The sequence below is a fragment of the Callithrix jacchus genome, chromosome 15, assembly GCF_049354715.1.
Source record: "Callithrix jacchus isolate 240 chromosome 15, calJac240_pri, whole genome shotgun sequence".
Classification (NCBI taxonomy): domain Eukaryota; kingdom Metazoa; phylum Chordata; class Mammalia; order Primates; family Cebidae; genus Callithrix; species Callithrix jacchus.
The window spans coordinates 61812920-61830221 of NC_133516.1; the positions used below are offsets into that span (position 1 = coordinate 61812920).

At 41.7% G+C, this 17302-nt stretch overlaps 1 protein-coding gene across 1 annotated transcript in view; it reads left to right on the plus strand.

The window, feature by feature from the left end:
* ITPR1 (inositol 1,4,5-trisphosphate receptor type 1) overlaps positions 1–17302 on the plus strand; it is a 354215-nt gene that overhangs the window by 180953 nt on the left and 155960 nt on the right. Inside the window, exons 25-33 of the mRNA XM_054245889.2 lie at positions 2066–2204; positions 2889–2947; positions 4948–5109; positions 5186–5356; positions 5839–5901; positions 6615–6752; positions 10003–10128; positions 12802–13002; positions 15128–15379. Coding sequence (XP_054101864.2) covers positions 2066–2204; positions 2889–2947; positions 4948–5109; positions 5186–5356; positions 5839–5901; positions 6615–6752; positions 10003–10128; positions 12802–13002; positions 15128–15379 — 1311 coding nt within the window. The remainder of the gene's footprint in view (positions 1–2065; positions 2205–2888; positions 2948–4947; positions 5110–5185; positions 5357–5838; positions 5902–6614; positions 6753–10002; positions 10129–12801; positions 13003–15127; positions 15380–17302) is intronic.

Consider the following 17302-nt stretch of genomic DNA (forward strand, 5'->3'; position numbering starts at 1 on the left):
CATTCTTTTCACAGATACTTTTTGACCCCCTACCTTCTGTACTGTGAGGAATGCAAAAATGATTTGAGCAGGGGCTCCATCCACAAGGGTTTTACAGTCTGATGGGAGAGTAAGGTATGATGAAGATGTGTGGATGTGGAAATACGACCACCAGAAAGTTCTCCTGAGACGGAGGTGAGGGGTGGGGGTGGGTGGGCCACGTGACTTCACCTGGTGAAGATCAGAGAAGGGTTGATGAAGGAGGTAGGGTTTCATCTGAGCCTTTAAGGTGGACAGGCTTTGTACATGGAGAAACAAGGGCCCATTCTCAGGTGGATGGAGTAGCCTGAAGCTGAGTGCCATGGGATGCATGGCCCTGGGCAGTTCTTCTGGGGAGGGACATAGAGTGTGCTGAGGGGATGTTGTCAGAAGTAGGTTGGAAAGGAGGACCAAGCCACACTCCACAGAGCTTTGGATGTCTAAAGTGCTAAGGCCTATTCTGTGTTGAGCCTTTGAAAGTCTCAAGCAGCAGCCTAACATAAGAACAAGTGGCTAGGAGGTGGATTTGGTAAATCTTGTTCTGTAAATGGAACAGGCACGAGATAATGAGGCCTTGAGCAGGGAGAAACAGTAGTAGGGGAGAACCCTGTGAGAAGTGGTAGATGGCGAACCACCATGAGTTCGTCTGTGATTAGATGTGTCTAGGAAGCAGGCGCTGATGATCAGGCAATTGACTGAGGTTGAGGAAACCCAGGTGGAAAAGTCGATGAAAGCAAGACTGACAGTGTTAGTGTGTTAGGGCTCTCTAGAGAAACAGATCTAATAGGGTACATATAGATAGACAAGAGGGAGTTTATTATGGGAATCGGCCTCATGCAGTTATGGAGGTGAAGTCCGTAAGTCTGCAATTCACAGCTGTGTCCCAGGAAAGCCAGTGGTGTGATTCAGCCTGAATCCCAAGGCTGAGAACCAGGGGAGCTGAAGGTGTAACTCTCAGCCTGAGGCCAAAGGCCCAAGAACCTGGAGCTCTTGTGGGCAGGAGAAGATACGTGTCCCAGCTCTTGAACAAGTAGATTCAGTCTTCCTCCACCTGTTTGCTCTCTCCAGGCCCTCCGTGGACTGGATGGTGCTCACTTACACTGGGTGAAAGCGAATCTTCTTTATACCCAGTTCACTGATTCAAATGCCAGTCTGTTCTGGAAACCTCCTGGTAGAGAAATAAGGTTGTACCAGCTGTCTAGGCATCCTTGAACTCAGTTAAGTTGGCATCTAGAGTTAACCATCACAGTTACTTTTGTGCAACACTGAGTTTGAGTCCCTGAGAGAATAGCAAATGGGATGTCCAACAGTCAGTAGGGCACATAAACCAAGAGCAGAGGGGCAGGCCAGAGATCTGTCTCCCGCTGGAAGAGGGGACAGCCCTCAGACTGGGAGAAGTTTCTGGGAGGGCTAAGCAGAGACAAGGGGAGAAAGGAAGAATGTGCGTGAGATGCCTACATAATGTCAGTGGCTCCATCTTTCTTTTTGGTTCTAGCAGCAGTCCTGGGAAAAGTGACCCTGTGTTAGAACAGAGGGTGAAGGAATACAGGAGGCAGAAGAAGAGGGTGTCCAAGGGCTTGTACCCAAACCAGGGGAAACAGCCAGAAATAGGAAATAGGAACCAAGCTAATTTTCCATAGTGTAAACAAAATTTTTTTGTTAATTCTCTTAAATCCAAAGCAGGCAATTTCACTCTTCTCAGTGTTAGGCCCAGAGCTGGTATTCAATACTGACTGAAACGGAGTCGTTTTATAGACTCCATCATGGAGCCAGGAGTGAGTAGTTTAGTGTTCCAATTGTTAAATTAATTGCCAGGATGCTGAAGTTTTCCCTAAAGGCTCAGGTGCTATGGGCAGACTTCACAGGCCCCATGGAAGTCTGCTGTTGTTAAAATGACTGTTAAATCTAAGCCAAATATTTGGCTCACTTAGTGTTTAAGGTAATTGATGCAGCTGATACCAGGCCCTGCCAGTGTGTGGTGGCTTGGCAGAGTCAAGGTGGTATGTTAATGTAACCAATCTGTTTTCATTTCCACTTGAATCTTCAGTTTATTTTGAATGTGAGGTTGGATTATAGGATCTCCTGCCTCCTGTGTATATTTAAGCGAGAGTTTGATGAAAGCAATTCCCAGACTTCAGAGACATCCTCCGGAAACAGCAGCCAAGAAGGGCCAAGTAATGTACCAGGTTAGTGATTCAGAGTGGAATTTCAGCCATGGAATGAGACCTGGCTCTAAGGAAAATAGGGAGAGCAAACAGTATCTTCTAGAAAAAGGGTAAAAATGTTTTTGAGGATTATTGCTCCAGGGCATCATCATCCTGGTTACTTACTCTTTTTGAGCAGGGGAATAATTGATAGAGCCTAGATTCCTTCTGGGTTAGATCTTGTTTCCCTCCATCTTGGATTATCTTAATCATGAGAAAACTGAGGTTTCCAGCATTGTGGTCACCTATCTTCCCCCCAAAAGCCTCAAATAAAAACAATAACAACTATCCAAGAGACCTCTTGTCCACTCGCAACTTTTACTCATGTTGGAAGTTTTTCCCTGCCCAGTAAATAGTGATGAACGGAAATACAATCAAATAGTAAGTAGTGGTAGAAATAATCCCATCTACCAAGCCCAAGCTTCCATGAATGAGATCATCTCTCTTCTTTAGCAGGGGACCATGCAGTAAGGGAGGAGAAGGCAGGAATGTGGAATATGGGGGTAGCATTATCTGGGTTAGTCACTCTCCATAGCTTTGCAATATCATGTTCTGGAAGATCTGGGGTTAACCCAACAGCTTTACCCCTGCAAAACTTGTGGATGAATTCACTAGCAGCGTTTGCAGACTTTCCTACATCTGAAGTGATATGCTGTAACTTTTCAGGTGCTCTTGACTTTGAACACATTGAAGAGCAAGCAGAAGGCATCTTTGGAGGAAGGAAAGTATATTTTCAGTTACTGTTTCGTAGGTGGTTCTACAGTTGGGAAGGCTGCTCTTCCAGAGCTCTCAAAGGCCTTCCCTTTACTATGTTAGTAAATATTTCATCTCTGGGGTTAGGTTGTTTTGGTGCTATCTTTGGATCTCTTAGTATTCAAGTCACAGTTATCTTTGTTTGCTTGTTTGGGAGGGACGGGAGGAGAGAGAGAGAGAGAGAGAGAGAGAGAGAGTGTGTGTGTGTGTGTGTGTGTGTTTGTGTCCCCTGCCTAGGACAGAAGTGTGTGTGTCCCACCTAGGATTTAAGGAGATTTCTCAACATTACAAGATTATTTTTACATAGTGAGGAAATACAATCAAAAGAAAGAATAGAAAGAGAGCAGGCTCAAAACAGAGTGAAATTAGTGAGATCATGTCCTGCTGCTGCTACTGGGCTGCAGTTTTATCCCTGAGCTTCTAATGGGCTATGCAACAAATAAAGCAAAATCTATTCTTTCATGATTCTTGATGTTAATGGATGAACCCCTTTAAAAATTACCACACTGCTCAATTTTGACTTAAGACATTCTTATAATTATGGAACTCTTACAGCTACAAATATAAAACTTGGTATGAACACCCTATGCCCATAGTTCTTACAATTAGCACACTTGGTTTGATTATTGCTTTATAACATGCCACTCCAAAAAACGTAAGGATTCAAATAACCACCATTTTACTATTAATACCTCTCACAGCTCTCTGGCTTGACTAGGGCTAAGCTGGATGGTTCTTCTGCTGGTGGTTACTGTTGGGTCTGTCATACTGTAATGAGGTGGTAATCGGGGCTGGCACATCCAAGTTGCATTATTCACATTTCTGGCACTGTAGCAGAGATGTCTGCAAGGCCAGGACTTCTTTCTCTCTCTCTCTACATGGATAGCTTGGGCCTCTTTACAGCATGGTGACTGACTCTAAGAGCAAATGTTCTAAGAGGACAAGCCACGAGGATGCAAGTGTTAATTGGGCCTCTGCTTGCCTTGCATTTGCTAATGTCCTATTGTTTAAGCACATCCCATGGCCAAGCTCAGCATCAGTGTGGGAGGTGACTACATAAGCGTTTGAATACTCTGCTGGGGCTCACCAATGTTTATAGTCTACCTCAATGCTTAATATAAAACCTGTGAAATTTGAATTAGCAAATGCAAGATGGAAGATGTTTTTCTTAAGGTGTTTTGAGTTTAGCATAATACAGCTTCCATGTGCTGTGTGATCACTCAGCTCTCCCTCCATTTTCCTGATACTGAACAACAATGAAACCTTCACACCTTTTGGGAATATATAGCATGAATACATTATTTATAAAGTCCTCTCTGTGGTTTTCTTATTAGCCTGCAACCATGAAGGTCCCACCATTTGTCATTCATTGGACTCTAAACTCAAAATAGGTGCAGACCCAATAATTGACTGGCAGTGCTCAGTTACAGAGCCGTCTGTCATTTAATCTATGCTTATTAATATTTAAATATAGTCAGGCATGGTGGTGCATACCTATAGTCCCAGCTACTTAGCATGCTAAAGGATCATTTGAGCATAGGAGTTTGAATTCAGCCCAGGCAACATAGCAAGACCTTATCTCTGAAAAATAAATATGTAAACTAATAACTTAGGAGAAACACATCCTCTTACAGTTCTCAGACCACAAATGAAGCGCAGCAGAAGAACATTCTGTGTAGATGTTGAGATCTAGTTCTAATGCTAGTCTTGTCATTTGGGGAGGGGAGGGACTTTGCCTTAAAATTTGACTTATCTTTTATTATGACATCTTAATTTTCCCTTCACCTCACAATATAGTTGAAGATGAAGCAAGGTTGTATTGTTAAAGGAGCTAATGAAAAGTGAAATGGAATGACTGGAGATCATAGTGCTAGAAATCTAACTAGGTTAGGTGCATCTGTGCCCCAGGTGTATGAGAGGAGGCATTTGTTATTCATTTAGCCTTTCCCTGACCTTGTGCTGTTTTAGCGAGGAGAACACTCCACTGGACTTGGACGATCACGGTGGCAGAACCTTTCTCCGTGTCTTGCTCCACCTGACGATGCATGACTACCCACCCCTGGTGTCAGGGGCCCTGCAGCTCCTCTTTCGGCACTTCAGCCAGAGGCAGGAGGTGCTCCAGGCCTTCAAACAGGTAGCTCAGGTCACCCACATGTATGTTGTCTGTCCAAGAAGTTGTTGTGCGCACCTAACGGATTGCGTTTGTTAAGGTTCAACTGCTGGTTACCAGCCAAGATGTAGACAACTATAAACAGATCAAACAAGACTTGGATCAGCTGAGGTCCATTGTGGAAAAGTCAGAGCTTTGGGTGTACAAAGGGCAGGGCCCCGATGAGACCATGGATGGTGCATCTGGTGAAAACGAACATAAGAAAACAGAGGTGAGCGAAACACAAGTTTTGCTGCCAAAGTAGATGAATGGGTTTCTCAAAAATAGTGAGCATCCTCCTCTGGTTTTACGTATAAATTTGATAGGATGGAATTTATTCTTAAGAGATCCGCTTGTTAAGTAACTAAGGTAACAGCTGTTTGCCTAGGAAATAAACCGTGAATCAAAGTTTGGCCATGTCTCCTGTGCAGCCTCGGACTGTGTAGAAGAAACTTGGATGTGAGTGAATTAGCACCAGGTTTCCTTTACAGATCCACTTGGGAATCGACCTGTTCTCTAGCCGTGGCCTGGCCCACTGTCCCCTCCCAAGGAAGTCCATAGCGAGTAGGCCGATGACTGGGGCATAAACCCAGGATGGCTATTGGAAAACAGTGCAGAACTCCCTTTCTTTCATAAAGGTTGATGCTAACTGTAATGAACTGACAATAGTCCAAGAACTATACAAATCACACTTATGTTCGCTTTGGTTCCTAGGAGGGAAATAAGCCACAAAAGCATGAAAGCACCAGCAGCTACAACTACAGAGTGGTCAAAGAGGTAAGCCCCTCTCCCACAGCCTTTTTCTCCTTTTTATGAATTCTCTAAGGAGCTTTAGTTTGTGATAGTCAAGTTGAAGGTACCAGACTTGAGCTTTTCTCTTCATGTGGTTTAACAGGGAGAAAGTAGAGCTCAGAGGTTTAAGCTCATGGGTTTCGGCATCAGATCTGGGCTCCTCACCCGGCTCTTCTACTTATTATTTGTGTCCTCAGCTTCCTCCCCTCTTATAGGGGCAACCTTTTATAGGTGCCACGTATTTCTGAAGCTTTACAGTTGAAGGAAGGACTAATTGAGAAAACTACCAGGGAATTATCTAAGTGCCTGGCGCACAGTGTCCCCACTGAGAGCTGTAGTTCTTTAGAAACGTTTGCATAAGCTGGTTCAAAGTTGGGAGGCTGGGAGCTTTGTGTTTTACCCCAGAATAAACTTCCCAGGGTTTTGGCGATGATGCCAGGTCATCCCATTTGAAGCAGTCTCTCTAAAACTGTCCCACTTGCTGTTGAAGCCATAATCCCCTGCTTATTCTGGAAGACGTGCTCTTAGTCTTATGGATTTGGCTGGATAGAATCAACAGGAATACTGTACACTGGAGAAATTTCGTTTTAGCTTTTTAATGCATTAGAATCCCTTTTGCCTCCCTGCTCACTACCACCCCCTGCAGTCTTTTTCCAGTTACAGTTTTTAGTTTTCTGAGATTGATTTCTTTCCACTAGATTTTGATTCGGCTTAGCAAACTCTGTGTTCAAGAGAGTGCCTCGGTGAGAAAGAGCAGGAAGCAGCAACAGCGTCTGCTCCGAAACATGGGTGCGCACGCCGTGGTGCTGGAGCTGCTGCAGATTCCCTACGAGAAGGTGAGCAGGGCCTCATGCACAGCAACTGCTCTCAGGATGGGGCGGATCCCTGAATTTCCCCAAACCCTTCACTTCTGTATATTGTTGGTGAAGAAATGCATCCAATGTGACTATTGTGACTACAAAGCAGTTTCAGGTATTGATATGAAGCAGAGCATCCTAAAAATAAAGTAAAATCACTGGTGAATAATCCTCATCCCCAGTTTTAAGATTCTATAAAGAGAGTCCATTTATTCTCCATACTCCCAAGCCACATTGGATAGAGACACCTTGGTCTGTATCACAGCTTAAAGGTATATCTGCCCATGGATTAGTGTGTTTCAGTTTCATTTGCAGTGTGACTCCAGCAATTTAAGCACCACCAGCCATTAAATGCATGTGGGAACATGGGACATACCCACTTTTGAGGTCCTCACAAAGATGCTGACATCTGCTTAAGTGTTTAGATGATTTGATCTAAGTCTTTGTTTCTGTTGCTGGAAGTCATACTTTGCCTCTAATTTTTCACATTAGCATTTGCCATTGATACATATTTGATTTAGGGAAGGAGAAGCAGGCTGACAGTGCTTTGCATGCATGTAGGCTGACAAGACACATATGAAATCATTCATTCAAGCCTGCAAGACCTGGTAGTGTATTTGTGTTGTGCCCACTTGACAAATGACAAGACTGAGGCTGGGAGAGATTTAGAGGTGAAGGGCTCAGACTCAGATCTCTTGAGTTGACTATTAACTGCTAGAGAGACTGATTTGCTAGGGAAAGAGTCACCTGATAAAGACTCATTGCTGGGTGCTTGCAGGGTGCCAGGTGTTATGCTGAGGCCTTTATACACATCATTAGCGTATGTCATTCTCAAGACACATGGATGAGATGGGTGGTGCTATCTTCAGCCCCATTTCAGATGAGAGAACTGCACCTGGAAGGGTTCAGTAACTTGCATGGATGGCACAGCTACATGCTGGCTCCGCTTCACTGTGGAGCTGGGGACTGCTGCCTTCCGTGTGTCTGATACCTCCAGGAAATTTCCTGCAAAGGGAGCCTCCTCCTCAGTCATGGAGATCATCAGAATTGGACATGTCAGCTTTTCAGTAGCTAAAAATAAAGTCCAAGCTCAATCCTTGTCGGAGGTATGATAATTAGCTAACTTGCAATTGATACAGGTGTGCATATCATCCAATCTTTGCCTGTCATTTAGACTAGAACCAACAAACTGATCTAACTTCCCATGTGTAAGGAATGTAGGGGATCAGTTGCTGACCATAGTGTTATCTCATAATATCGTCAGTTTCCTTAATGAGAGTTGTGCCTTCATAGAGCAGGATTAATCTACAGATGACCAGATGTGGTTGGAATTGGTGGCTCACAGTCAGAATGTCATCTGTGTATGTGCATGTGCACACTTGTTTGCTTTTAGATGGGCACAGATTTCCAAAGAATGGTGGAGGAATCCCCCACAGGTAACCTCTTGTGACATGATGTCTTTGGGGCTTTCTTGCCTTGTAAAAATCCACTTCACACCACAAATGTTCTTCAGTTAGCTTGTGCACCAGCAGATTCCTTTTATAGAAGTACTGGAGGCATGTGGAATGATTTAAGGTTACTGCTGTCAACCAGCAGTGGCTGTCCCAAGCCTTCTGATTTCTTAGAACTAGAAGGTTCACCACTCCTTCATTAATGAAGGAGGAGTGTAATCCACATTATGTTGTCCTGGGTCTTGCTATGAATGTTCCTTCAAATTCTCCTCTGTTTTGGTTTGATTGTCAAAGCTGGAAGCTCACCTTCCTCCCATGACTTGTTTTTGACACCTACGTTGTGTTTTGTCACAGAGGTATTTTTCTAGACCAGGGTTTAGCAAACTAAGGGATGGGCCAAATCTAGTCCACCACCTGTATTGAAGCGTGTTTATCAGCTAAGAATGGTTATTACATTTAAAAATAGTCATATAAGTACCTACATGATGTCCTTGATATTCACTCTGTACCCACAAAGCCCAAAGTATGTGCTGCCTTGCCCTTTAAGAAAGTTTGCTGACCTCAGTCTAGCCCAGAACCAATAGCTAACATTTACAGAGTAATCACTATCTAAGCACTTCATATGACTTTTCTCATTTAATCTTCATAACAATCATCTGAAGTGTGCACTTTATAATCTCCTTTTCATGGATGAGTAAACAGCAACACTGAGAGGTTAAGTAATGTGCCCCAGGTCACACAGCCAGGAAGTTGGAGATCTGGGACAAGAGTCAGGTTTGGGGACCTGCATTCCTAACTGCTGTCTTCTCTTGCCTCTGACATGAGGTGATGGCTCTGAAGACTTAGGAAGACTGTTGTGGGCTGTAAGAATATAAAGGATGATTTTCATTTTAGAAATTCTTGTTCTGTTTTTACTCTCTTAAATGTTTTGCTTATTTAGAATTGGACAAAATGGCTATAGCTTTTATAGAATTGGTTTATTACAGAATATTTAACTCTACAAATACTGAGTTTATGCTATTAATGTCTGAATAACATAATCTAACCATGTGAAATGCCAGGGAGGATATTATCTCCATTTTGCAGAAGGAAAACTAAGTCTGAGGTTAAAAATTGTACTTGAGTTGGTAAGTAAAGGAGTTAGGGCAGGCACAGTTGCTTTAATGTATAAGGAGATTTCCACGTTGCCGTGTTAGCTATTGGCAAAGGTTAATGTGTAATAGGTTGGGCAGCTTAGCAAGGTGAACCCAAGAGGGAAAATGACTGCTCAGCATCAGTGAGGAAGTTGGCCCCTGTTCTGTTGTCAGTCTCTGTTTTCTATTTATTTTTAAGATTTTTATTACTATTTTTTATTTTTTGGTTGAGATGGGGTTCTCGTTGTGTTGGCCAGGATGGTCTCAAACTCCTGCTCTCAAGTGATCCACCCAAAGGGCTGGGATCACAGGTGTCAACCACTGTGCCTGGCCAGTCCCTGTCTTTAGATGTAGGGGGTTCAGCAGTTTCAGTCCTTGCTAGACGATGGACTCGTGGAGGCTTTCTATTAGCTTTCACTCTGCAGTGCTCCCTCCCACCCAAATAAGATCTTCACTTTCATCAATGAGCATAAAGAAGTTACTGGCTTCTTTTCAGGGTCAGCAGTGCAGCCCCTCAATATTGACCCACAGCAGGCCCCCAGTCAGACACCCCCTGACTCCCACATTAGCAGGAGTTGTTGAGTGTAGGAGAAGCTGGTCTCCTGGCCCAGCAATCAGTGCTTTCATCTGTCTCCTCCCACACAGGCCGAAGATACCAAGATGCAGGAGATAATGAGGCTGGCTCATGAATTTTTGCAGAATTTCTGCGCAGGCAACCAGCAGAATCAAGCTTTGCTACATAAACACATAAACCTGTTTCTCAACCCAGGGGTAAGACTTGAGGCCCTTCTGCAAATCTGTGGAGGGAGGAGGGAGGAGGAACAGCTTGTTCTTTGGCTGCTGTGGCTTCTGGGGTTTGTTATAATGCAACATTCATTCCAAAGGGGAACATTTTCACTGCTTATCAGGAGGACATAAATACTCATCTTCTGGGGATGGGATGGCAGGAGTTGGGGAGGGGAAAAGGAGGAAGGTGAGATGGATAAAGTAAGATACGTGTCTATATTTTCCTAGTAAAGTACTTCATTGTATCAAACTTCAGCAATACCCAAGTGCTAAATCTCTCACCTGCCACATCCTCCTGAGTTCACTCATAAAGTTTTCTGTGGTTGTATATATAGTATTTCCATATCAAACATATCTGTATTACATCTTAGTTTGTTAAATATATTTCAATAATATATTTAATTCAATGATATATTCAATAATATATATAATTCAATAATATATTTGTTAAATATTTAAATAAAAGTATATTAAATTTATTACAGGTTTTGTAAAGAAAAATGATGTCATACTCTACACATTGTCTTGTATTCTACTTTTTTCACTTAACACATTATGGCTGCCTTTGCAAATCAGAGAGAGATAAGTTTTTCTCATTCTTTTGATGGCTGAATGACATCCCGCTCAATGGCTATAACTTTTAAAAAACCATTCTCATATTAATGGACAGTTAGGCAATATCTGGTTTTTAGCTTTGTAAACAATACTACAAAGAACATCTTTGTGCATGCACACACTCACTCACTCACTCATTGGTAATGCTAACACTTTCCAGAAAATGGATTAGCATGGATTGTAGGATAATATAGGTTGAGCATCCCAGATCTGAAAATCTGAAATCTGAAATGCTTCAAAATTCAAAACTTTTGAGTGCTGATGTGATGCTCAAAGAAAATACTCATTGGAGCGTTTCAGATTTTGGATTTTTGGATTTGGGATGCTTAACCAGGAGACTATAATGCAAATATTCCCAAATCCAAAATGTGAAACCCTTGTGCTCCCAAACATTTTGGATAAGGGATACTCAACCTGTGTAACATGACTCCCTCTGTGTCATGTTAAGAGAAAGAAAAGGAAAAAGATAGAAAGATTAAAGCCTCCACCTCACCCCAAACATAAAACTCCACAACTCTGGGTTAAAAGTGAAAAATAAAGCAGCAAAGCACACTGCCATGTATGTACCTATGCAACCATCTTGCATGTTCTGCACATGTACCCCAAAACCTAAAATGCAATTAAAAAAAAAAAAAAACTTCTAAAAGGTAACATGAGAATCTCCATAGCTGTGTGGTAAGCAAAATTTTCTTACAAGGTATGCAAAGAACACTAATTATTTTTAAAAATTGATAAATTGGACTCCTTTTAAGAACTTCTGTTTGTCTACTGACACTATTAAGAGCATCCAAAGTTGAGGCAGAGAGTGGGAGACATTTGCATGTGTTTAACAAAGAATTCATATCCAGAATGTACAAAACACACTCAGAAAAGTCACTAAAGTTGACCTGCTTTTAAAAATAGGTGGGCCAGTCATGGTGGTTCACACCTGTAATTCCAGCACTTGGGAGGCCAAGGCAGGTGAATCATTTGAGGTCAGGAGTTTGAGACAAGCCTGGCCAACATGGTGAAATCCTGTCTCTACTAAAAATACAAAAATTACCTAGGTGTGGTGGTGAGCACCTGTAATTCCAGCTACTTGGAGGCTGAGGGAGGAGAATAGCTTGAACCTAGGAGGCAAAAGTTGCAGTGAGCTGATATTACACCACTGCACTCCAGCCTGGGTGACAGAGCAAGACCCCATCTCAAATAAATAAATAGAGGCAAAAAACTTGAACAGATGCCCTGCTGTAGAGAATATCCAAATGGCCAATAAATGTGACAAAGTGTTCAACATGATTAGGCATCAAAGAAATGCAAATTAAGTTATGTTTAGCCACAGTAAGATGTGGCTAAAATTTAAAAGACTGACAATACTAAGTGCTGAGAAGGATAGGAACAGCTGGAATGTAGAATGCAAATTGTTAACATCTTTTGAAAGCTGTCAGTATCTTCTAAAGCTAAACATACTCATACTTTATACTCAGCAATTCTATTCTTGGACCCAACAGAAGTATGGGTTTAAGTTAACCAGAAGACATGTGTAAGAATGTTCATAGCAACTCTACTTTAATATTTGTAATACTATTAATGTTACTATCTATTAAAACTAGATCCTAGCCCAAATGCCCTTCAACCATAGAATAAAGATATTGTTGTATATTCATGCAATGAGACTTATATATCAGTGAAGAAGAGTCCATGAGGTTTATGAACAGGCAAAACTAATCTGTGGTTATAGAAATCAAAATAATAAATTGTGAGATAGGGCATAAAGGAGACCTGTTTTGTTTCTTGATCTGGGTGCTCAAGATCCCTTTATAATCTGTTCAGCTGAGTGCTAATGATTTGTTTATTTTTCTGTATATTTATTTACATGTCATTGAAAAAAGTTTACTAAAAAAGAAGGTACTACAGAAGCAAGAATGAGAGAAACCTATCTTTATGGGTTTAAATGCTTCTCTTTGTGCATGTTTTCAGTGGACTCTTCTTTTTCTCATTTTTAAATCTATTCTAGCAGCTTTTTGACCTGTCCCTGTGCTCTTTTCCTTACTCTTCTGCCAGATCCTGGAGGCAGTAACCATGCAGCACATCTTCATGAACAATTTCCAGCTTTGCAGTGAGATCAATGAGAGAGTCGTTCAGCACTTTGTTCACTGCATAGAGACTCACGGTCGGAACGTCCAGTATATAAAGTTCTTGCAGACAATTGTCAAGGCAGAAGGGAAATTTATTAAAAAATGCCAAGACATGGTTATGGCTGAGGTGATTATTATGTATTTCAATATATACCTCCACCTAGTATTCTCCTGGAATTTTAAGATGATTTAGTCTTATCTGTATGAACTTGTACCGTCTTCAGGAGCCATACGGAAAGACAGAAAGTAATTGTGTGTGCGTATGTGTGTGTCATCTCATGTGTGAGCTTAGGCTGTAGATACAGGCAAGAATCTGATCTGATATTTCATAGCAATCAGTTTACTCTAAGGAAGGTTGGCTTGGATTCTTCTGACAGGAGACAAAAAGAGGAGTGATGAACTCAGTTACAGGGAATGGAGATTAATGTGGTCAGGGCCCAGTGAGCCAGAACAGCTTCCATTCTTGTGGATTAGGAATTTTTTAAAATTATGCACCTAATTAACTAGATTGAAAAAATTTTGCCTGATGCTTCTCAAGGAGCAGTTGTTCTGTGAAATCAAGGAAAGTCTTACTTGATTCATTATGGATTCATTTTGATTTACAATCTTGTTTATGTATATGGTTCCAGTGGCAGGGAGGGTAGTGTGATTGAGAGTTGGGCCCAGTGTGGTGGCTCATGCCTGTAATCCCAGCTCTTTGGAAGGCTGAGGCAGGAGGATCGCTTGAGGCCAGGAGTATGAGACCAGCCTAGACAACCTAGCAAGACCCTTGTTTCTACAAAAAAATTAAAAAATTAGCCAGGTTCCCAGCACTTTGGGAGGCCGAGGTGGGTGGATCACGAGGTCAAGAGATCGAGACCATCCTGGTCAACATGGTGAAACCCTGTCTCTACTAAAAATACAAAAAGTTAGCTGGGCACGGTGGTGTGTGCCTGTAATCCCAGCTACTCAGGAGGCTGAGGCAGGAGAATTGCCTGAACCCGGGAGGCGGAGGTTGCGGTGAGCCGAGATCACGCCATTGCACTCCAGCCTGGGTAACAGGAGCGAAACTCCATCTAAAAAAAATTAAAAAAAAAAATTAGCCAGGTATGATGGCATGTGCCTGTAGTCCCAGTTACAGGGGAAGACCCCTTGAGCCCAGGAGTTCGAGGTTGCAGTCAAATATGATGACACCACTGCACTCCAGCCTGGGCAACAGAGTGAGACCCTGTCTCAAAAAAAAGAGAGAGTTGGCTTAACCTGGGATGCAAATGTCACCTGAACCCCTTCACCAAAGGGTGCCGTGAGATATGTTACCTGACCTCTCAAATCCTTAGTGAACTTTTCTGTAAAATGAAGATACAGCAGATTTCACTTTAAAGAGTTGATATGCAGAGTAAATGAGATCATGATGACATTAATGGCCAACACTTTTTGGAAGCCTGCCATACTCTGGGCACAATCCTAAGCAATTGTATAATAATGTATTTAATCTGCATAGCACTATGAGTTAGCTATTGTATTTGTCCAGTTTCACAAATGAGGAAACTGAGACACAGTGAGGTTAGGAAATTCATCTGAAGAGTTTATGTTGGTATCTGGCATATAATCATGAGAGCTTGTAAAGGTTGGCCATTAGTAAGTATTGACCATGTTTATTTTGACTTCTTTGCCAGCCTGTTTTGGTTTTGTACTTCATGTACTGCTGATGAAATTGATTTATTCTTAAGTAGATTTGCAAGAAGCCACATTTTAGGGGACAAGTTATAAACAGAAATGCCTTGACTTTTTGAAGAGTGTGGAGTCTGAGAGTTGTAGTCTGGAGAAGAAGGCATATATTAATTAAAAATAATTTGTGATTGAAGAGATAAGTTGGTGGATGTGAGACTTGTAAAGGGGATACTATATAAAGCATAAAAATAAGATGGAAACGTTTAAAAAGACGTATCATAGCCTAATAGGTAGGTCTGGAAATTCAAGTGCAAGCTTGAGATGTCTATTTCCACTTGATACATTAATGCTGGTATACAGACTTTCTTTTCCCCTAATAGTTTTTTAGGGCCAGTGTGGTATTTCTGTATCTGTGGACTAAAATTATGATGCTGAAGATTTCCAGTTGTTCAGTTATATAAATGAATGAAGTCAAAATAGGTAAGACTGATTTGGGAAGATAGATGCTGAGAGAACCTCTCTCTTTCTCTGTGAGTAGATTTTTTTCATGCTGCCCCACCCCTGCAAGCTTGTAATCTAAACCCACCCTGTTCTTGATGTAGCTGGTCAATTCAGGAGAGGATGTCCTCGTGTTCTACAACGACAGAGCCTCTTTCCAGACTCTCATCCAGATGATGCGGTCAGAGCGGGATCGGATGGATGAGAACAGCCCTCTCATGTACCACATCCACTTGGTCGAGCTCCTGGCTGTGTGCACGGAGGGTAAGAACGTCTACACAGAGATCAAGTGCAACTCCCTGCTCCCGCTGGATGACATCGTTCGTGTGGTGACCCACGAGGACTGTATACCTGAGGTGAGCGAGCCCAGCCTGGCTATGCCCTTCTTGTCGCTGTCTGTGTTGTGCATGCAGTCATGGCTCACTGGGAGACATGGTGGCTGGCCTTGGTGAACCCTTAAGGTTCTGAAAGCTGTAGCTCATTCGTGGTGGGATTTCAGTTCTCTAAAGCATTTTCTCAAGCATTGATGTTGCATAAAAGGAACATGGGAGAAGTTAGTCTTTCCTTCTGTGTCTTTAAGAAGAGTGAGGAAAAAAGCTTCAGCTCTGTGGGACTAATTCAGCCTATTGAGCAAAGGGATGTGACCTGAATGAACTTCTCAGAAATGAGATGAAGAGGAGGTTGAGATCTAGTTCATATGAATGTAAGACTTAGTCTGTGAGTCAATTCTTTAAAACAAAAACGCTTACTACAGAAATAATGGCCATTATAAAAAATTTAGGAACTACAGGCAATCAATTAAAAAAAATATACCTAAGTTTTGAAGTTAATCCTTCCAGGGTTCCTTTATTCCTGCTCATAGATTATATTTATTCATAATGAAAAAATTGATTATAAAGTATATATTTTATAAAATATCAGATAAAATATATCATGAAGTATATATTTTCTCTTTGTATATTTTAAAATGTATAATATTAGTTTATATTGTACATTTATATTATGTTAAATTAAGCATATGTGCTACATATATTATGTTTTTAAGTTTGTTTGGGAAAGCTAGTAGCAGTAGTGTGTTGATTGGTGGGATGTGTTTTGGGAAGTGCATTCCTAGGCGATTTCCTCATTGTGTGAACATCGTAGAGTGCACTTACACAGACCTAGATGGCACAGCCTGCTACACACCTCGGCTGTATGGAACAGCCTCTTGCTTCCCAGCTATACACGTGCACAGCATGTGACTGACTCAGTACTGAAGGCAATTATAACTCAATTGTATTTGTGTATCTAAACATTGAAAAGGTCCAGTAATGCCGGGCACGGTGGCTCAAGCCTGTAATCCCAGCACTTTGGGAGGCCGAGGTGGGTGGATCAGGAGGTCAAGAGATCGAGACCATCCTGGTCAACATGGTGAAACCCCGTCTCTACTAAAGATACAAAGAGTTGGCACGGTGGTGTGTGCCTGTAATCCCAGCTACTCAGGAGGCTGAGGCAGGAGAATTGCCTGAACCCAGGAGGCGGAGGTTGCAGTGAGCCGAGATCGCGCCATTGCACTCCAGCCTGGGTAACAAGAACGAGACTCCGTCTCAAAAAAAAAAAAAAAGAAAAGGTCCAGTAAAAATTTGGTATTATAATCTTATGAGTCACTGTTGTATATGAGACCCATTGTTGACCAAAATGCCATTATTCAGTACCTGACTGTACTCTTTGAAAAGTTCAAATATTGAAGACTGTAAAGGGATAAACCATGAAGAGCCTTATAATCTGTTTTCCCACCCACCCTATGGAAAATAATTTTTATGTTCTTGTGTATTTTGCTTGAGTTTTGCACATAAACACATACAGTATATATACTTTACTTCCCCACCCCCTTTTTTTAAATGCAAAAGGTGACACTCTTGGTACACTTTTCTGTACCTTAACACTGTAACTTCTTTTCATATGAGTTCATAAAGAGATGCCAGAATTTTTATAGTTGCATAAAATTCCATTGTATGGGTGTACTGTCATTGCCCTTTGTGAGTGTTGAACTAAAAATATACTGCATTAATAATGAATAATTAACTCTAATAAGAAAGCAATGAGATTGCATTTTTCTCACAGTCTTGGCCACATAGTATGTGATCAAACTTTTGGATTCTCATGTATCTGGCAGGTGAAAATGGTCATTTCAACGTTGTTTTAATTTACATTTCTTTTGTTATGGATAAAAAAGGTAGAGTTATAACTAGTATTAGGGATGAGAGAAATATAGTAGTGTAACAAGCATTAGTTTTGTT